Source organism: Hippocampus guttulatus, chromosome 4 (genome assembly GCF_054856545.1).
Source record: "Hippocampus guttulatus isolate MCC_2025c chromosome 4, RoL_Hgut_1.0, whole genome shotgun sequence".
NCBI classification, from domain to species: Eukaryota; Metazoa; Chordata; class Actinopteri; order Syngnathiformes; family Syngnathidae; genus Hippocampus; species Hippocampus guttulatus.
This window is the reverse complement of record NC_141264.1, coordinates 10623073-10644914: the sequence shown is the minus strand read 5'-3', so window position 1 is coordinate 10644914 and position 21842 is coordinate 10623073. Positions and strand designations below refer to the sequence as shown.

At 43.2% G+C, this 21842-nt stretch overlaps 2 protein-coding genes and 1 non-coding gene across 6 annotated transcripts in view; 1 reads left to right on the top strand and 2 right to left on the bottom strand.

Annotated features, from left to right (window-relative positions):
- Positions 1-703: 703 nt before the first annotated feature.
- Positions 704-3771, top strand: kcnj11 (potassium inwardly rectifying channel subfamily J member 11). The gene has a single exon (XM_086109208.1). The coding sequence runs from the start codon at positions 1112-1114 to the stop codon at positions 2270-2272; it is 1161 nt and encodes a 386-aa protein (XP_085965334.1). The 5' UTR covers positions 704-1111; the 3' UTR covers positions 2273-3771.
- On the bottom strand, positions 3159-3290 carry LOC147205899 (U6atac minor spliceosomal RNA). Its single transcript, XR_015100853.1, has one exon. It is a non-coding gene; the product is annotated as a U6atac minor spliceosomal RNA (small nuclear RNA).
- A 53-nt stretch (positions 3772-3824) lies between the features above and the next one.
- Positions 3825-21842, bottom strand: part of mob2a (MOB kinase activator 2a) — a 62138-nt gene continuing 44120 nt past the window's right edge. For all 4 annotated transcript variants that reach the window (XM_086109214.1, XM_086109213.1, XM_086109210.1 and 1 more), the window contains exons 2-5: positions 12250-12410; positions 9752-9845; positions 6608-6732; positions 3825-5630 (exon numbers count right to left, since the gene is read on the bottom strand). In XM_086109214.1, coding sequence (XP_085965340.1) covers positions 5308-5630; positions 6608-6732; positions 9752-9845; positions 12250-12410 — 703 coding nt within the window. In that variant the 3' untranslated portion in view covers positions 3825-5307. The remainder of the gene's footprint in view (positions 5631-6607; positions 6733-9751; positions 9846-12249; positions 12411-21842) is intronic.

Here is a 21842-nt window from a genome sequence, read left to right as displayed (position 1 = left end):
GTAATCTCTATACAAGGTGTAAAAAGGCGCAGTGTAACAGTCTAGTTCAAGTAAACTCTAGTTAGTATTTTAAATAAATTAGCAATTCAGGTTCGAGTAAATGTTTGGGTGAAAAACTATTTGAGACTTGAGATATAAAACAATCAAATTAAATGTAATAATTAGGCGAGGAGGGCTTCTCATAAACTGGAGACGGCGTATGTCTGTGATGTAAACAGAGGACCCCCTCTCCTGTATACAGTGATCCCTCGCTATTTCGCGGTTCGTTTATCGTGGCTTCAGTGCATCTGGGATTTTTTTCAAACATATTCATAAAAAATAAATAAAATAAAAATCCATATACATGGAGTACAGTACTGTATATGTTGCTCTATGTGACTCGCTGTTGTTTTGCAGCTTCTCGTTGACCGATTGTGGACTTTTTGCTTCTTAAAAAAAAAGTTTTTTTTTTTTTTACCTGTATGTTTATTGGTCGCTACTTCGTGGATTTTCGTTTATCGCGGGTGGTTTTAGTCCCCATTAACCGCGATAAACGAGGGATTACTGTACCTCAAAATGTTTCAAACGTAATTGGCTCCTTTGTGCCCAGCAAGGGCACGACAGAGGTGTTGGAGGGAGGGTCTGCCGCCACCCTCACCCCCACCCCCCGTGTTGTGCTATCGAGCTGGAGAGTCAGCACAAAAGGAAAAGTGCATCACGGAGATGGGCCGTTAGCACCACAAAACTGCTTCCAAAAAGCCTACTGAAGAAAGCGACGTCAAGTGCGTGTGCATGCGTGGTGAATCTTACAATGCGGTGAACGCCTGCTGCTGGTGGGGGTCTTGTTGTTGGTGTTATTGGTTGTGCACCCTGAGTGACGTTGGCAGCTGAGGACGAAGGAGAAGGAATCCCCCACATGGGACGTCAACCGCCTGACCGGGGGGCAACGTGAGGAGAGCACATTGCTTCGGACGACCAGACGACCATGAAGGCTGCGGACGGGCGAAAAGGCTGACAGAAAGCTGCAAAGCGACACACACACACACACACGCACAAAAAATACAATTCAAAGCCAACATTTTATTCATCTGTCAGCCGGACGCTGCCTTTGGGGCCGTAATGCGGGAGAGCCATGTTGTCGAGAAAAGGCCTCATCCCGGAGGACTACTTGCTGACACGCTTGGCTGAGGATGTTCAGCAGCCCAAGTTCAAAACGAAACCGAGGAAAGCCCGCTTCGTGGCCAAGAACGGCGCCTGCAATGTGGCACACACCAACATCCGCGAGCAGGGTCGATTCCTGCAAGACGTCTTCACCACTCTGGTGGACTTGAAATGGCTCCACACGCTCATCATCTTCACCATGTCGTTCCTGTGCAGTTGGCTCCTCTTTGGGATGATCTGGTGGCTGATTGCTTTCGCGCACGGCGACTTGGACCGGCGGGCGGGCGACTTCGTGCCGTGCGTCACGGACATCCGCTCCTTCTCGTCCGCCTTCCTCTTCTCCATCGAGGTGCAGGTGACGATCGGCTTCGGGGCGAGGATGGTGACGGAGGAGTGCGTGTCCGCCATCGTCGTGCTCATCACGCAGAACATCGTGGGGCTGGTCATCAACGCCATCATGCTGGGCTGCATCTTCATGAAGACGGCGCAGGCGCACAGGCGCGCCGAGACGCTCATTTTCAGCAAGCACGCCGTCATCTCCGTGCGGAACAACAAACTTTGCTTCATGGTGCGCATCGGCGACCTGAGGAAGAGCATGATCATCAGCGCCACCGTACGGATGCAGGTGGTCAAGAGAACCACCACCGAGGAGGGCGAGGTGGTGCCCCTGGACCAGATCGACATCCACATGGATAACCCGGTGGGCACCAACGGGGTCTTCCTGGTGTCCCCGCTCATCATCTGTCACGTGATCGACAAGGACAGCCCGCTGTACGCCATGTCCGCCGTGGACCTGCAGCACAACGACGTGGAGGTCATCGTGGTACTGGAGGGGGTGGTGGAGACCACCGGCATCACCACGCAGGCCAGGACCTCGTACGTGTCCGAGGAGATCCTGTGGGGGCAGCGATTCGTGCCCACGGTGTCCGAGGAGGACGGCATGTACGCGGTGGATTACTCCAAGTTCGGCAACACGCAGAAGGTACCCACCCCGTGCTGCAGCGCCAAGAAACTGGACGAGGCGGGCGGCATCGCGAGGTTTAAAGTCACCGAGGGCGTCACCTTGCGGCCGTCGGTGAGAAGGCGGCTGGGGTCCACCGTGGCCCGCCGCTCCAGGCTGGAGAGCCGATGACAACCTGCTTACTCCGAATAAATTCACGTGGACGAATAGACTGCGCTCGTATGGTCTGGCCTCGCATTTTTCCGTTCAACTCAACTCAATTCTGTGTTATTTACTGTATATCGAACCGACTCACAACAGAAGTAACTTTTCATCTCCGGTGGAGGAGTACAGTGAGGGCAACATAAAAACAAATCCCTTCCCTTCTTCGAAAATTACGCCAGTTTACCACATTTCAATTATGTAAGTACAACTGCAGGCTATGTTCAAATTAAGTACATTGAAAGTTTTCTTTTTCCAGAGAAGCTCTCGAACAGGGGCGGTCAAACTTTAGTCCTCCTTTGCCACACGACCATGCAGGTCATTTGCAGATGAGGTGAAAACAAATGAGTTGTAGCTGTTGTGAAAGCACTGTTTCAACAGATTGATTTTGTTAAGGACATATAAAAATATTAAAATGTTCATTATTTTAAGCTGACTATTTAACATAAAATTATTTCTAATTAGTTAATCATGAAATGGATCATTAATGAAATAACTTAATTTCCATCAATGAGCCTACCTACGGTAATGATCTAAAGTAATACAAAAAATTGTGCACTTTACATTTTTTCAGTTTTATGACATACAATAACTCAAATTAATGTGCTGAACATTTTTTATCGATACATTTTAAAATCAGAGATGCAAGTAATAATTTTCTTCCCTCGCATTTTTTCGAGCACATCAATTTTTCCTAACATCAAGAATAATAATTGTCATAATCATGATAATAATAATAATGTGGCGCTTGACGATATGCGTGTTATTGTGGAAGAAATCGAATGTGTTTAAATAAGATGAGCTTTTTTTTTTCCAAAATTGGGAAATTTTTGAAATAACAAAAACACATCCAACAACAAAACACTTGTTTAAAGATGTCACAAAGTAGTTAGGAATCAATGCCTTAACCTTATATGTGTTGCAGCGGCCCCTGTGGCTATTTACTGTACATCCTTTAGTGCTACTCTTGTCTCCTTTCATACAACACACAGAATGTACAGTAAATACACAGTGGGTCTGACAAAAGAACACAGCATATGTGTCAGTCATACTTTGCCCACCCCTGGTCTCGAAAAGTACACTCCTGACGAATTTATTTATTATGACGATTTAAGGGCAAATTCAACATCACCCTTAGTGGTAAATTTGTTGTCGTTGTACACCACACAGTAAACCAGATCACCAGGGCTGTAGACAGATGGCCAGCCCACGGAAAACGGAGGTGCATTCAGTCAATTGGTTTGGACAAAAACAATCATTGTGGAAACTAGTTTAATTTCGCTGACCTTATAATGATTTTGTAGTGAATGTCAGTCACTTAAGACTGTCATTCAGTCGCCATTAAACTTTTAATTCAAATCTTAATAGATGTTTGGAAAAAAAAGAGCTTGTTTCAGGGGGGAAACTAAATCAGATGTCTATCTTGGCACCAAATCAAGATGCAGACATTTTAGGCACAGAACCAACGACGTTCCGTCTCTAAACACGAAATAAGAATGCAGTACAAACAAGACACACGGGATCAGAATGACCTTTTTCTTTTATTAGATTATAATCAGCAGAGCTTGAAATATTAAATTGCTTTTAACTTAGTTAATAATTAAAATACATAAAAACAAGAGCCAGAACTGAAGAACCCTGCAAAAAAGAAAACAAAAATAAATTAAAGAAGGGACAAATATAAACTCAATCCTCCTCCACATAGAAGCTGTCTGACAGAAGTCCAAGCAGAAGTTGTTTTCTTCTATGTGTAATGGTATCTATTGTTATTTCCAAACTAATTTTCCTTTTATTGTCTTTTTAAAAGCAAATTTTAAAAAGGGACATGGAAAACTAAACAATGAACGAAGAAGAAAACAATGGAGATTTGCAGCTCTCTGCCAGCACGCTGCACCCCCCCGGCCCCCTCTCCTCGCCTTTCTCTGCATGTTGCTGTGTGGGGGGCTGCAGACCTGACATCATGTCTTTGTCCATCTGAGCTGCTGCGGCAGGTGTGTGGGGCGGGGGGGGGGGGGGGGCGCCACACTGAAACCAGCACTCCAGCCACCACTCTGTTAAAGTATCACCATTTCTCTGATCAGATTAAATATCTAATATACAATCTTACATCTTTCTTCTGTCCATGTTTCTGTGCATTTTCATCTTTGCTGCCCTCTAGAGGGGAGTAAGTTCCACAACATGTTTGTTTTGGGGCCACGCTATGAGTACGTGTAGGTCACGTGGTGGACTTGGCCGTCTAAAGGGACAGAGAATGAAGAGAGAGAAAAGCCTCTCCGGCAGCAGTGACAAAACTCTCAGATCCTGAGTAGGAGGTGCCTTAAATCAAGGCCCACATAAACAACCCAAACCAGGACTGGCTAATATTAACCATCAAGGCGCTCAGGGCCAGCGTGGTGCTTTGTGCTGTTGGGAGGAGGCCAGCAAAGACGCCGCTTGTCCGTCCGACACAAACCCGGGGCAAGAGTGGCTCCAAGCAAAGTACAGCCCCCTCGTAGGCAGGAAGTGTGCGAGTTAGAGCAGAGACAGGAGGGCCAATCACCACACTGCAAACCCCCCACACACACACTCTACACACCTTCAACCCAACTAAACAACAACAAAAATTGAACCAAATAACTCTCCAACAAAAGTAAAAGTGAAATGAAACTAAACAAATGAAACGCAGCCTTACTTTTTGTCCTAGTTTAAATGGCAGAGAAGATGGGAGGGATGTTTTTTTTTCTTTTAATCCCTGGGAGAAACGTTCACGCCAATTCCTGCTGGCGTTACAAACCCCTCGCTACCACCCACCCTCCCTAATTCCTGCCAATCCCCCCCCCCCCCCCCCCCTCCCCTCTCTTGTTCACCCGACTGGTTGGTTGGTGTTGCAGCGGAATACGCAAGTGTAGTGTGGAAGGTCTGTCAAGTCCCGGCTGGCACACGGCGGAAGGCGGCCAGACCGTCTTTCCTTCTCTCCTTTCTTATCCTCTGTCGCCCCCGGGCCGGCATCTCGGCGGCGCCTCCCCTCATCTCTCCGTCACGTGGTTTTGTGACGAAGGAGAGGGAGACGAAGTCGGCGAGGAGGGGGCCGGCGCGGTCGAGGGCGGCGGCGGGGCGGGGACGCACAGGATTTCGGACAGGTCGTCCATGATGCAGGTCTCCTTGGGGTCGACCAGGTTGAACTCCCTTACGAAAACAATGAAATGTGCATAGAGAGTGTTCAAGTGGCCCTGCAGGTCCATTGCCACCGTTTCTTTAAAGTGCGCCCAGTAGAGGTGAGCCAGCACATGGAACAGGTAGCGGCAGATCTTCTTCACCAACGTGTCAAAGGAGTTGGGGAATTCTTTGCCTGAGGGAAGAGCGAGACAGTTAGGATGGGGAAGAACCGTGCTGACGTCCATGCCCTCCCTCTCTGCCTGCAATTTGAAGGAAAGGAAAGCAACTTGGCTTTTTTGCTTCGTTTGAGTGGCAGACCACAACAGAGGCAGCAGAGGGCAGTAGCACAACATTTGGTGGTACACGACCGCAGCGTTTCCCAAACTTTTGAGTCCCTGCACACACCAAAGAAAAATGTCACCACAGAAGTGCAACAGCGCCGATCTCCCTTCTCAGTTGACCTACTCTGTGTGAACTCTGAGCCTGTTCAGTTCAACACAAAGCCAATATCATTGAAGAAAGAGACAACAGACACTTTGAAGAGCTCCAGTCTCTGTTTTTTTTTTCTTCCAGGTCGTCATGCTGCTAGCCGGATAACACAGGCCAATTGCTATACATTGCTGGCAGAGATAGATGACCAAAGATACATTCTTTTTAGTAAATAAATAACACCGTCAACATGTTTTTCTTAATTTCTCTAATCAGAGATGGTAATAAAATAATTTTTTTTTGCTGTGACAGCTATTGCTTTTTCTTTAGCATATCAGGTTTTCATTACAATATGAATATAATAGCAATTATAATAAAACATAATATTGCATAATACCTGTATTTTGTCACATTTCTGAATTAAGGGTTTGATTCAGCAAAAGTGGGATTTCTTTCCGAAACATCGTAGTTGAATAAATTACAACACATGGCAAAAATCCTTATTGCGCAAGCTTTTATAAATCCAATTTAAAAACAAAAATGAGAATATCTCAACAGCCTGGTGCGCTAAAAAAAGACAACAAAGACATTTGTTCGATGAAATATGTTTCGGGACAGACACTCAAAACCATCTTGGATTCAAATTTGCTGTTGACCAGTTGAACGCTTTTGAGATTAGTTCTCAAATAATTTCCCACAGCCCTTCCATGATCTTACTTAAGAAGGGGAAGGGATACTTACCATACTTCGTAGGAAACACTTCCTCATCGGTGACCAGTTTCTGACAAAGACTCATAACAAGGTCAACGTATTGTGGCGCAGTGCACTTTGTCTTCTTCCCCTTCTCGTCCTGCCAGTAGTATATTCTGGAAAACATAAAATGAAATGTAAAAAAAAAAAAAACCCACACACACACTTTAATGTGCATTGCAACATGAGATTTTTTTCACAGTGGGTCGGAAAAACATTGTGGAAATGAGGTCGTCATGAATCATGTACATGTAAATGTTTTCTTAAGAATGTTTGAGGGAGGAGCAGCTGCGACATGCAAACATCTCTTGCGACACGCGCTCCACAACAGGTAGGTCATCTTAAGAGACATTGATCAGCTGCTCTCTATGACCTCAATTGGGGAAAACCCCAATACACCAGTTAGGTGTCACACTCTGAGGACTACACTAAGTCATGTAAGGTGAGCACAATAGTTGACTTCGTAAAAGAGCTCATGCATACCGCTACTATGACAAACAGAGTGCCGTCAGTTTCCGGCCACATTCTGTTCCTACGTTGACGACGTAATTTGAATTCGCCAGAACACACACTATCCTATGCTATCGCAGTCATGAAGTCATCATCACAGTGACTACTTGTGAGAAGAATAACATGCCTAGGGCCATAAAAAGGAAACAATCAAAGGAAACCAGCAATTATGCGATGACATAAGTTCTGCAGTTTATTGTGCGTCATTTGCTACCGTGAACGACTTTTTGTTCAAGGACCTCTTTCGAGATTTATTTGCCCCACGAAGCAATTTCACTGAGGGTCACAGTGGAACCTCAAGGAAAACTCTGCCTTTAAATCGAGTGTGTGCAAAATATGGCCCGTGGGCCACATGTAGACGCTTTCCGTCTCCAATTCGGCCCACCGAGCATTTATATTACTTCAAGTCCTGTAATGTTTGATGTATTAATTTAGCATTTCTCCTAAAATTGGTGAACATGTATTTATTGATAATACCCCACACCACCATCTTGGAAAGACCTCACCAATCTGCGGATTTTCAGACCTCACGTTCAGTGAGCATCAATGGATTGAATGGGCAGGTTCTGCTGTCCTTTGTTTTTTTGTGAGACCTGCTCCTAAGAAAGGTGCTTCCTCAACTAATGGTGGAAAGAGTTGAAGAATGCGAGTAATTATCAAGCCAATACAGTTGAACAGAAATTGCTTAACAGTGGTTAACTTGTGTTTACACTTATTAACAATGGTAAGATGTTAACTTGGAAAATGGACGATGCACGCACTTTGACCCTGGAGCAGATAGTCTCCACTTTCCATTGATGTATAAATCATAATTAAAGTGCAACTTTTTCTCATGCAAACGACAAAGAGCTGAACTCAAATATGCCCATAAAGTTAATGTGCGTTTTGAGTACAGTTCAACATATTGTCCTCTGTCTGCACACAAAATAGGTTAATGACACTTAAATGGTTACGCTGCCGTCATAGCGTATGGAAACATTTTCTTCACCAAATACTACTGAGCTGTCTTTGGGCAGGGCACTGGCAGCCCTGTGACTGCAGCCAGAATAGACAAGCAGGAAAGGGCGGGTGGGTCACTCTTGCGTGATGAGACGGGTGGACCGGGGTGAACACAAAGTGTCATCACTGTCAAAATTGGGTTTTGTTCCACTCATAAGCAGCCACATGACACGAAGAAACAAAAAACATGTTGAGTGTCCTCTATTGTTGTCCTTTTGGCACTTCACCGTACAGCACACGTGGATAATTGTCACTGCTCATCCAGACCCACTTTTTCACCTTGCCGTGGTAACCAATGCCAGATCGATGTTGCTCTATCGATAGCCAACACATTTGTTCATATTTCTCCCTCGTCATATGGCCACGGCACATTGGTCAGAGAGCAGTGGCCTAAGGTGACAGCATCAGCCAAATGACTGTTGACTGAGGGGTTAAATCATGACAAGCTCATCTTTCACAGTGAATGGGTCAGGTGTGTACTATGACTGAACAGTTGGGTTGTTAACTTGTCATTTGCTTGTGCAATGTGTGCACGTGCGCAAGTGCGTACAGTCGCGTCCGGGTAATCTGGTTTTTCCAGCGTGTAGAATACACAGGATGAACAAAGGCCTGCTCCTTAAGACAAGGGATCACACATTACGCCGATACCCCACCCTGACAGGGTAAACTAGTTGGATAAATAATTATAATTAGCCACCTCCCCATTGTTATATGGGACAAACAGTCTTCCAGTGGACAATGTGGCCTTTGAAAGGTTCCAACTGCCACACAGGTATTTGCAACTGTTTAACGGCAAACCTGTTTCTTCCTTGGTGGGAAACCGTTGCTCTTGAAAATTATTTACTGCTGCAGTTCATTTCAAAAGACCTTTTCCGAGTAAGGGGGGCGGGGGGAGAAAAAAGTAATATAGGCCACTCAAATAGGGGTTATTTATTTATCTGGTTTTGACTACTGCACTATTAAACATCTGGGCACATTTTGGTTTTTATCACGACTGAGGAAGAGGAGTTCATGGTCGTCTTCACTTTAGTCAGCTCTGTCAAACACAACCGTACTTGCCGTCTAGCAGCTCTTAGCTAAGCAGCAGGCTGACTGAAGTGCACTGATGCTGCATGCAGCCCATTCCAAGAAGGACAGTTGAGCAGCCTCTAAGTCCAGTTCAAAACTTTCTTCACAATAATATTTTCGATGTGCCTCTACTAGTCTAAACACGGTATTCCAATTAATATTGTGTTTGTAAATCACAATGTCCACTCAACTTGTGCACGTCACATGACCAAAACCTAGAAAACGGGTGAGGTGAGCTGCGTTTAAACTAATGCGGGAGTATAGAACATATTACGATCAAGAACTGTTTTGCTTTAACGTCCCCTTTCAACCTGTGCCAAAGCAGATCAACACCACAAAATTATGCCTCAAAACATCAAACAAAAACTCATCGTCTGATCATGTCACATGATGAGGAGAAAGACTGCCTTGTTGTTTCACCATATTGGTTTGCTTAGTTTATACTTGTCTGACAGTGTTTATGATGCGATCAATTACATTACTGTTTTTTTTGTGTGTGTGGGGAAGGGGAGGCATAATGTTGACCGTTTCAGGCTAAAAGTGCAGCTCATTACTCACGTGTTGCATGCCGTCATGGCTTGACAGCTGTCCCCAGTGCAGAACTCCGAGATGGTGCTGTACTGCAAGTTGATAAGATTGAAGAATGTAGTTGCTGCAGGAAAAACAACAAAAAAAAGGAGAGGTCACATCATGCCAATGTGATACGTCAACATATCAGCAAATGATTATGCTCCTTTAATAATGCTTATTGACGTCACAACACGGAAGGGGTGTATTGGTTAATGACTGATCGTCTCGTGGACTGTCGGGCATATGTCATTGACATCAATGAGTCACAGTCACAAGCAGCTCTATTAACCAGTAATTAAACCTTTCCTCAAACACAGGTTTGATTGAAGCCATGAAGTTGTCAAAATGGATGCAAGCCAAAAGATTGAGAAGAAATGACAGAAACATGTCAAGGGGCGTAAAATATATTTTATAATGTGACGGCCCAAGTTCTCAGCAGCAGGGAGGCCAAGAGCTGCTTTATCAGGTTGATTTATTTTAGGCCGACACTCATGTTGCCTGGTAAAGAATGTGTTTGCATTTAAGCACCGCAGAGATGATGACTCACAGTACAAGGTAATCATGCTGCTTGAGTATTAAAGCGGCAACATTTAGGTTAACCGCACTTGAGCCATTTAAAGCATTTCATGTGGAGATGTACCTGCAAGGCTTCCACAGTCAAAGCGTTATGCTCAAAAGCCAACTTATCTCACTCTGGCGTGGGAAAACCCGTCCGAGGTTTTCATGTAACTGCGGTGCAACGTGACTCACTCTTATCTTGCCATAGAGTCTTGGTTGCCGACATATGGCCATTGAAATTGTGTCATTTTTTTTAAAACCCCAACAAAAAGCGAAATATTCAGAGGACTGTGTGGAAAAATAACACAAGTCATTAGAGACTTTGTTTGAACATCAATAACTTGTGTTGAGGCTTGAAGATAAAATTAAATATCAATTGGCTACAAGGCAAAACACACAACAGAGTGAACACGTGCAAACCAGGTTTGACATATTTCTTTTCTTGCCCCTGCCTTGTGGAGCAGCCCTTTTCTACCTGAGAAAAACAGTCAGGGGGACCAACTAAATAAACAGCAGAATCAATCAAGCTGCCTGTTTGCAATGGTGTGCTTACACAATTCAAGAAATTATGCTCCGAAGGACTAGTGTAAATTTAAGAAAGACGAAAAAAGGTAAACAGGACTGACAGCAAGGAATGGTGTTTCAAGGAACAGTGTGTGTTGTGTTGCTGGGAACGGGCTAAATACTGTGCCATGTCTGCGTCGTGTTAAAGGTTTGGCTCTGTGGTCGCTGCACCTCTGGCGGCTTCTGTTGGCTGACATTTTCACTTTCCACCGTTTTGCCTTTCCAGAAAATCTCCGGTGTTTTAAACCTGGCATCAGGAGTACACCTTACATAGAAAAAGCTGTTGTGGCACTTTGGTTGACACCGGACTGATGCCAACCGAGGTGGCCTGGCACACAACGAGGCATGGACTGACATTTGATTCTGATGATAACGGACCGTGAGCAAAAATACCGTGGTATCATGGTATTAAAATTACTGCTGTCAAAAATTCGCTTTTTGAAATATTTGGGTAAAGAAAACTTTTTTTCTCTGATTGAACACAATCATTTTCTTCCCCAAAATATCGAATATTTGGTACAGAAGAAACATGTGCCATGTTGAGTTTCATGAAATAAACCTGAACATTCTTCTGATTTTACACATCTTAGTAAGTTACAGTGTCCCATCAGTGTTGAGTTATTTTTTAGAACAGACAGGTGGGCTACTCATGTTGTTCTTGGGCTAACCTGTATCCGCTGGCATCCATTTTTTTTTTTTAGGACAATGCACATTAACTATAGCAAAAGGTATCCGTGCTTTCATCTTGCACCCTCCTCCTCAATATGCATGACTGCACTCAGACGACAAAAAAAAAACCCAAACAAAAAAAACAGTTAATTGGAGGAACTTGACTTCCAAGAGGTGGCTCATTTACTCAACTGTACAAGCAGCCAATCAAATTGCACCTTGCTTAGACATCCTCTCAAAAAGAAAAGAGGTTACAGGTGACGGCCAGTTTTCACGGTTATTGAAACTTTGACTTTTTAAGACCACGGTCAACCATCATCGGCCCATGCCAAAATGGGTTTGAAGTGAATTCTTCCACCACAACATCACCCAATTATAACATAACGGACTTGGCTTGGATTGATATCACAATGCTGAAAGCAATAAATTGTCCCAATTGTCTTGTTTCCTGACACTAAGGAGTCTTACTCAACACTTAATGCACAAAGTAATTGATTTATTAAGAAATGTGTGTGCTTGTCCATGTAATGCCCTGTGTACTTGTCATTTGAAAACTCCATGTTGTATTTCTGTATTAAAATGGGTTTGATGATTTGAAACCTTTGTGTGGATAGATATGCCCGCAAAAAACAAAAACAGAAGGGGTCGTGTAGCAATAATTATAGGGTATTGAAACAGCAACCACTATCACTTACTGTTGCTGGCGAGCCATTCATGGAGGTCTATTTCTCGGGGCAGAACCACCAGCTCCTTCAGGTCAAAATCCACCACGCGGATCTTTGTGAACTCCGGCTCGAGGTATTGCTTCTTCTCTTCTGCTGGAGGCTTCTTTCCATTTGGCTTTGTCTTCGACTTCCTGTCAAACAGAAGAAGAACAATGTAATTACACAATATAGGACTGTGGAATACAGCAAATCAAGTCATCTTTCTGCAGTTTCTGGCCTCTAACATTTTCAGGAATGCAGAGAAATAAATATTTGAAAGATTAGTTTCCAAGAGGATGGTCAGGATTTCAAATCAAAAGTTATTTACATAATGCTTTTCATGCATCAAATGCAACATACACTGGTTTACACGAGATAGGATGGCCAAGTATTTGATAGAATGGGACATCTGCGCACATCAGTTGAAAAATGCAAAGCCAATGGGGAAAAAACTCCTGTGTTGAGACACGCATCGACAATCTCTTTTGAATTGCTGATGGCAGTTTGAAGAAAGATCATCCCAAGGCTCAAAGTGAGCAATGCCAGTTTTCAACAGTGGATTCACTCCCTGACATAGACTAAACAAAGAGCCCCGTGTGCGTGTACATGACCTTTCGCTCTGACCTCTAACCTAATGTCACCACTGAAGCTGCAAACGGCCGCCCCCAGTGCCTTGTATTTCCATTGCTAGTTTTAGCACGAGTATGTCACATCACACTTGGTGGGCAACAGCATACTCTCGACCTACTTCCACTCTGTAGCAATGTAGACAGTTCCATCTGAGGTCAAAGGTTAAAAGACTTAATGCGTCAGCCTGACAAACAGAAGCAGACTCGTATCGGGCAGCTTCAACAAAATGTAGACAGTTAGGGCCACCGGCAGACCTAAACGGAACCTAGTGCGGGGGCGGTTGGATCCCCGGCCAATGTGACCGTGTCAAAGTGTCCTTGAGCGAGATACTGAACAGCGAGTTGCTCCTGATGCTGCGGCATCAGGGGGAAACAGTGTGAAGGTAGAAAAGTGCTATTCGAACCGAAGTCCATTTACCATTTAGCACAAGAACTGGAACAAAAGTTCTTTGATAATAGTGTGCAAAGTGGACATCATTTTATATTCCTATGAAGGTACATCCCGATACTGGTAAATATTCCAATATATAGCATTTTTCCTTAGAATTATGGGAAATTAATGGCAATTTATGGTGAAATATATATTTGGACAAAAACACAATAAAATGAATAACTAATAGATTGAAATGAAAATAAAATACTAATAGCCATTGGCCAACTAAATACCTTTCAAAGTATATTGTTGGACACCTCCTCAGGCAAAGTGACAAGAATAAAAATTGCTTCAGCTAACATTTAGAAACCGTGGATTTCCCACCGATCTTGTCAGCTGTGTCGGATTGACCACATTTTGGCACATTTTGTGATCGTCCGTAATGTCGTATTTCGCCAATCTGAGAAATATGGTCCTCGTATGGAGACAGTAAAGCCGTTATGTTTCCCACATAAAGATGGATTTGTGGCGTGATGCCACAAATCTGTCTGCACTTATTTTTCCTTTCAGTCCAACAGGAAGGTTGTGAGAAACGGACTCGGGAAAAAGTACGAGCATGTCTGCAAGGCGTTTTCTGAAGCCGCACGCTAAAGAGCTCACTGACATCTGGGCGGGGCGTGCTGAATTCTGAGATACGGTTTCATTTCTGACACATTCCAAACACATCCTTTCATGTCTAACAGGTGCAAATTATTTTCCAATAAGCATTCTTGTTCCTGATCGCTTACTATGATGAGACACCAGTTGTCTAGGCAAGTACAGTCATCACACTGTTGTATTGCATGATTAGAGAAGAAATTAAGCTATTATATTTTGCTTTGGCTTGAAAATAGGCTGGAGACAGTAATTCGTCTTTCAGGGTGCTGCCATGGCCTGTTCAATGTGCACCAAGGACGGTCATAATTCCCCCTACGGTCAGCTGGACTACATTGGACCCAACAAAATGAAGAGAGAGGACGATTAAAAAAAACGTCCCCATATCGGGAACTAACGAATTCGAGGAAAGCTATTTTCTATAACCGATTAAAGAGACTTGATTGGAACAAAGCTTATTTACAATACTGAATCTTTTTTTTAATATGAATGAAAAAAAACACATTCAAATTTCTGACAGATTAAAACAATGAAAAGGGGCATCCTTTGCATCTCCAACCTAAATTATCACGCAAATCTGATAAAAGGACATCAGAGATGATTTAAAAAATGAAAACAGATTATTGCTTCTGGACCCATGTCACATGCTGAGTTCACCTGAGTCTCAACTGGTAGCATCTCCTGCTATTGGACACACCCGAGTTGTTGTCATCACACTAATGACAGGATTGTGGATTTTATTTTTTTCGGAGCTCCTCTCAACTTTCACTCAAGTGCTGTATTGAAGTACTACAGTGATTACTGAAACAAGGAAAGTGGTCATTAGAACCTAAATAGAGACATATTTAGAAGGAATGATGGATAAAACCACATGAGGAATGAGGGCAAACGGAGTGAAACTAAGGAGGCGAGAGGCCAATCGACATGTGCTCGACTTATTTCCATGGGAAATAAACAGAAAACATGACAAGTCGGCGGAGCAAGAGGTCTCTTGGCAAAAAGTAGTTTAGTGCTACTTAACTGAAAGAGATGCCCTTCTTTCCATTCCAGTAAACATAGGAAGGCATGTCTGTCTACAAGTGAGCACATGTGTCGCTTCAACCCGTTTAATGGCTAATGGTTTGGCTTCCTCTTCTAGATATTGTTCTTCTTTAAATCAAAGGACATTAAGATGATCCCTTTTGTGTGAAAACAGAACTTCTTGCTTGTTGGGTAATTCATCTTGAGAGAGAGAATGTCTACTTTGAACAGCCGCCAATTAGGGAGCTACATTTTCTCTTTCTCCTCAGTCCTTTAAAAAAAAAATAATAATAATAATGAAGGTCTTCCTCCCTCCTCTTCTGTTCAAACCGACCAAAGACTTGGGCCCCCATTCCTGCCCTTACCTTTCATCTTGGCCTTTGCCCTTTGCTTTCATCTCCAACTGACATTCTAATCTCACTCTTTCAATTCTGATCTCAGTCACCTTGTTTTAAATAATAGCCGGTACGTCTCTGGAGTACACGCTCCTCCCTTTTTTTCTATTCCTGCTTCATTTTCACACCTAAATATAGATAGTAAGTGTAAGTTGCTCAGCGGTACTAACAGATTCATAGAACCTTGCGGCTTTTGGGCTTCATGTTAAAGGGCTTAAGCAGAGCAAAGCGCTTCATTTCCAGATGCCGTCAGTCTCACACCGTTACAAAGACTGCAGTAGGTTCCTCCGAAATCTTCGGCTCCTGAGAAAGGTTCAAGTTTGTTCGTTTCACCGTCCCCCTCCACTCCATTCCTTTAGAAAACATTATGTTCACCAAGCTATTTCCTGCCTCCCATTTCATCATTTTCCACACAAACACCTCCTCCCTGTCTGGCAAGCATTTGTGTGGTGAGGGGAGGTGAATTTCTGGAGCTGTTAGTTTATTTTAAGATAAATAAAACCTCCTCAATGCCAGAATTCCTCCCCTCATACGTGCGTGTCTGCCCTTGCTACAGACATAGCTCGCCCGTTCTTGGTAAGGCAAGTCTTGGCCATAAAAGGCAGCAGATGCCCGTTTCGTCTCACCAGATCAGAGCTGCCCACAAGACCAAGACCAGAACTCTGCACACAGGGAACAGACTGCCACAGCCTGTTTAGCACCAAAAGGGACCGGTCAAATCTCACAAGTCAGGAAAACCTGGTTCGACCTGTATGGAAACGCATCAGAGACATGTGAAGATCCTGTGCGCAAACTTGGTGCTGTGCATTTTGTTGAGAAAAGGTTGAGAAGGGGGAGCAGGAAGCAGACACGCTGGTGTGACTCTGCAATAAGGAAATGGGGTTTGCATAGTCGGGTGACATGCAAGACTGCACGACAGAGCTATGGAATGACTGACCTGGCAGCTGTTCAATTCCATCTGTTAGCCACTATCTTGCCCCCTTTCACTTTCACCAGCACGACCCCCTACCCACCAGCCAGCTTTAAGAAAACCTTTATTAGTCTCGCAATGGAGAAATTCCCAATTCACAGCACCAAAGTTATGAAAGGAAGAAGTAGAACAACAAAATATAGGAGCTGCTGGAAAGGCAGCCACTCACGCGGCGCCATTTTGAAGTAAAAATAACACAACACAACACATAGGACACAGACAGTCGTGCAATCTTCACCACTTTTCTGCATACACTTTGTTGCCTGAAGCAGTTATAGATGAAAGAGGAGAGGATCAAAGTGTCCTTTCACCAGTTATGTACAGAGTCAAGGTCCTAGAGAGCAAAATCGGTCTGTGGATCAGAGACGTCATGCTGAAAATGTGCACACGTCTGCTACAAGCTAAGTTTTGAAAGCAAACACGAAGCTGTAGCGTCCATTGACGAAAAGAGATTAGTTCACTTCTCCTGTCCCACGTAATCCGCTTCAAACTCCAAGCCGCGACTCCCAGTTCCACATCCGCATCGGCGCTCCGCGCTAACGCTACTTTCTTCTCATCGTCGGCTCCTCAAGCCTTACATCCATCCAGCCGCAGACCGTCCAACAGCACCGATCTCTCCGCTGAACAAAGCGGGGCTGTGAAAAATGCTGCCCATAACAGGCGCAAGACACAAGCGCCCCGGACTGTCCAGCAACGACAGTCAAATGGCGCCGACATTCCTCCCAGTCAAAAACAGTGCTGGTATACCCATGCTGCCGAGAAGGCGCAACCAACAAGCACAGATACTTCTCCTTTGACGAATGACGTGGCCAAAAAATGCTGAAAAAAGTCCACATCAGCTCCACACGACGTAACAACAAACACAAAGGGACAAAACAAACACAAAAACAACAACAACAAAAAGCAAGGCTCATGAGAGCACTTGCTGACGGCTGCCTACTCGGGCGCCATCTTGATTTCAAAGACTTTATTCCAGTGTCCAGTTTATCGAATATTTAAAAGGGAAAATGTAATAATTGGGCTAGATGACTAAAAACACTGTAATATGCACTCCAGATCAGTAGTTGGCGATAGCCAGTTGTGAAGATGCACTACCTATAAGCGCGTGTTCTTTGTTGTGTATGTAATGTGCAAATTAAGATTTTGGTAATGCAACTCGGCAGAACAAGTTTGTATTGCAGAAAGTGTACACTTGTACTGGTGAATTGTTGTAGGCACAAATGTGACTGCAGCGCTGTGCTCTTTCATTACAGTTACAACATGATTAACTTATTTCGGTCCCGCATGCACACTTAGATTTTTTTTATTTTAAAGATGACAATTTTCATTTACCTAGCAATGGTAAGGCTATTATTTATTAAAATGTATACATTGAGACAAGATTTTCAATTTGTGCATTTTTTTGATTACCCCCCCCCCCCACCCCAATGTTAATCTGTTTCAGTTAAAAACAGGCTCACAGGATGAAGTGACAGAGAACAGACTAACCTGAAAAACACCATCGGCCCGATTACACTAAAAATCATTCGCTCAAATAAGTCGTTAGGTTGAAATGTGCTGGCTGCGCCAAGCAAATACAAACCTGTGCTTTCAAGTATACGCTGAAGACAAGCACAGCCTTATTGCTGCAGTATCTCCTGTTCTCAATCCCCCCTTTTCACAACCAACCCGGCCGGTCACAACAGCTGTGTTCTGCACATTACGAGCTGCATCACAAGAGACCTCGAGAAGTGTCCACAGCAACAGAGTCCTAACGACTTTGTATGCGCAAACACCAGGCAAATGTGCATTCAAGCCACTGTGTGTAAATGCATCGGGCAACGTTAAAGGAACACCTGGCAATTCAAATGAAACTGTAAAAAAATAAATAAATAAACAAATAAATGGAGCTGTTAATCTCCTTTGCTACCGGATCCCATTTGCATGGTCTTGTATACACCACAAGCCTGTCCAATTAAGAGAACCCATTTCCAATTAATCCGGCTTTCACTTGTGGCGACAATACTGAGAGATGATGGAAAAATAATTTCAGTGCCAACTCTAAAACTTACCTCGACAGATCAATGGTTCAAACAAGAGAATGTTTATAATTGCTGCTTTTCTCATTATTAATTTAATTACCCGGCATCAATAATATAAACAAATAATTCTGATTTGTTTGCGACTGTTTGGAAACATGGCTAGCTTTTTTTACCCACTGGTATGAACTGTGATTTTGTCAATTAGTTCAACATATTCCAAGCAATAATGTTCCCATCACTTGTGGTTTGATTGTAATTTACATCCGGTTGACATGAGTGCAATTAGCATAAGGGCAGGCTGAAAATGACACCTGACGTACAACGATGAGCAAATCCTGACACACAAAACATACATATGTATACGAACACCAACTGGACACCAACTGACTCAGTGCTGGATATCCTATTTTGGTGTTGTTAAAAATGCTTATAGTGGCACTCCTGAGGAGCAGGATTCAAACCTACGTGACCTTAAAAGTCTTTAAACAGGCCTTGTCCTTTCAAGAAGCAGGGGTCTCCAACCTTTTTGAAAGTGAGAGCTACTTCTTGGGAACTGATTAACGCAAAGAAAGTCGACCAGTTTGATACACACTTCTGAAAGTGTACCTGAAACAACCAAACCATTGACAGCAGCTTGGTCTCTGCAAAGCAAAACCATGGCAGCAATTACGCAGCTAAAAAGAGATCACACGAGGGCGTTCAACTGCTGTGTAAGGCTCTGTTGGTCTGTCAGAGCTTCTGCCAAAGTTCCTGTGAAGATTCACAAGCATCTTTTTCAAGATGACCTTTTTATTTCTGTGGGGACGAGATAAGCAACAAGAGCAAACAGAGAAAGCACAGCTGCCACCACTTAATCGGGAGCATCGCCGGGAGCGTGAGCAGCACTGTAAATCAGTACATGAGAATTATAGCCAGGGAACAGGTCTTAAATGTGCACACACTGTTCCAATTCAACAACTTCTACCGTCCCAGCAGCGCTTTGCCTAACGCCTCTTTCCCTCGTCATCCTGTGCTAAACCCCATTTAGTGGCTCACAGGTCAGCAGAGCCTTCAAGAGCCCCCTGCTATTACTATAATAGAGCCTCATCAACATTACAACACCAGTGTGTGACAGGAAGGGTGGGGTGGGGGGTGTCCCTGTGATAAGATTGGAATTGCTGTTAAGCACCTGGAACAAATAAATTGATTGGGGGAAGTTTAGCTGAGACACTGGCGAACAAAAACGCTGGCATCTGTCACTGGAAACTCAAAAGTCACAAGTTTTGACAGAAATGAATTTCCATGACCTTATTTTATTGTGTTCATTAAGGATTTGCGTTTTCTTAAATGCCCAAAAAATAAATAAATAAATAACTAAACGATCCCTAAAGGAGGAAATGGGTTAACAGAGGCGATGTAAACAGCTCCACTGCAGTCCCAACCCCTCATAAAATCCCATATGCAACCTTGGAAACTATGATTACGTGCTTTAGTTCGGTCTTCTCTGAAGATGAATATCATTTAAAAATCCAAGAGAATCTCTAAGCGTCAATTTAATCCTGGTGTGAGCTCTATGAATATTTACTAATTTCTACAAATTAATACCAGATTACCATACTTTTCGGACCATAAGGCACACTTCAGTTTTCTCAAAAATCAAAAGTGTGATGCGCTCTATGTCTGGATGAATGTTGGCTTTTCAGTTGTCAGTCTTTGATTCAAATTTCTTCATATTACATTTGCGTTGTCATTCTCATCCGCATTTTATCACTAGCAAGCATCTATATGTTTTTGTCGTACCGGAAATAGGACTACTTCCTGCTTCTGTGTCTAAGAATCGTGGGAAGCAATTTCTGGTGGCTTTTTTCCAATATTACAATGTGCACCGAGAGGTAAACAAATGAAAATTCCTACCTATTTACTTTAGCATTTATTTTTGCGTTTATTTTCATAATACCAGAACTAGAACTGCTTCTCGTTTTCGTGTCTAAGAATCATGGGAAATGTTTGTTGGTTAGACCCAACCTAAGATGAGCTATTCTAGTAGCATTTTGGGACCTGACCGATGCGAGGTAGACACCAAAGCCAGCTTTCAAGAGCTGCCGTGACCAGTCATGGATAATCGTGAGAGCATTGACTTATTTACAGCGGTTGTCCTGTTTAGCATTTAGCCAAAGTAATTACACAACCACTGGTGAATATAATCGCAATTTGAGAAAGTGTGATTTTGTGATTGCAGAGGCTGAGGTTTAAACGGTCATTACTGTACTTTATTGACAGCGGAATGCTAAGCTAATGCTGCTGCGCTAGCTTTCAGCCACGCTAGCTTTCTAACATGCACGATCTTTTTCATCTCACATGGTTAAAACTCCCCGTGTGTGGAGGGGGGGGGGGGGAACGCACCGTGTACATGTGTTTTGGCTGCCGTCGAATGTCAGAGCGCGTGTGTAACGAAGGGTCTGATGGGTGTTGGATGTGTGCTGCTGTTGTAAGCGTAGACTTTGATTTACGTGTCTCTGAAATTTGAGTGTGCAAACTGATTTGTTTACATCACTGTGGTAATCTGCACTTGAGTTTGTGAATTTACATTCTAGTAAAGTTTCTGTCATATTAATGCTTTATTTGCCTTTACCTCAGTATTTTACAATGTATAACAGATCTCATATTGTTTGTTGTAATAAAGATTAGCTATTGAAAAATAATCTGAAAAGGATCTTGAAGAACATTTACAAAACAAACCGTAATTTAATTTTTAGGGGGAAAAAATTGCAATTAGATTATTTTCCATAATCGTTCAACCCGAGTTTGAATCTAGCATAATAGTAGCAAATACTGTATATATGTTTTATGTTCAATAAACAAACAAACAAACAAATCTATCAAATAAAGGTCACAATTAGAACAAACTATTTCGAACACCACTTCACAAACATAACGCACCTTTTAACTCGGTGCATTTTATGTATGATTATTTTAACCAACCCATTCACTGATATTGTGCCTTTTAATACGTTGCGCTTAATGGTCCGTAAAATATGGTTTGTGCAACCTCTCCATGCACATACAGCACAATGTTATATAACACCTGTTTCGAGCTCTAAAAAGGTATGGAATCGTCCACTGTCTTGCTCCTTACATCAACAGGTTTCGAGGTATGTGGCCTTTGGTTTGCTGCGTGTCCCAGGGCTTAAGAAAGTAGGGGTAAACGTTACCAAATCATTAACAAGGCTAGCTGTCGAAAGTAGGAGCCCATTCATTCCGATTGTACTGTACAACTGACGCATAACCAGGCTAAATACACATGTGTAAACTGAGTTAAAAGTTGGAGTTTGCTTTACTGTATTGACAGAAATTAATCGGAGTGTTTTTTTTGTTTGTGTCACAATGATGACATTCAATCTGGGTTAACCAATCTTCTTCAGTCTTCTCAGTCTGATCTCAGCATATGAAATTATTAATTTATCCACCAATTGTCACACACAAAATGGAGGTCAAGTCGAGAAATGTAACTCCTGGTGTGTGACACTGACTGAAACTAGGATA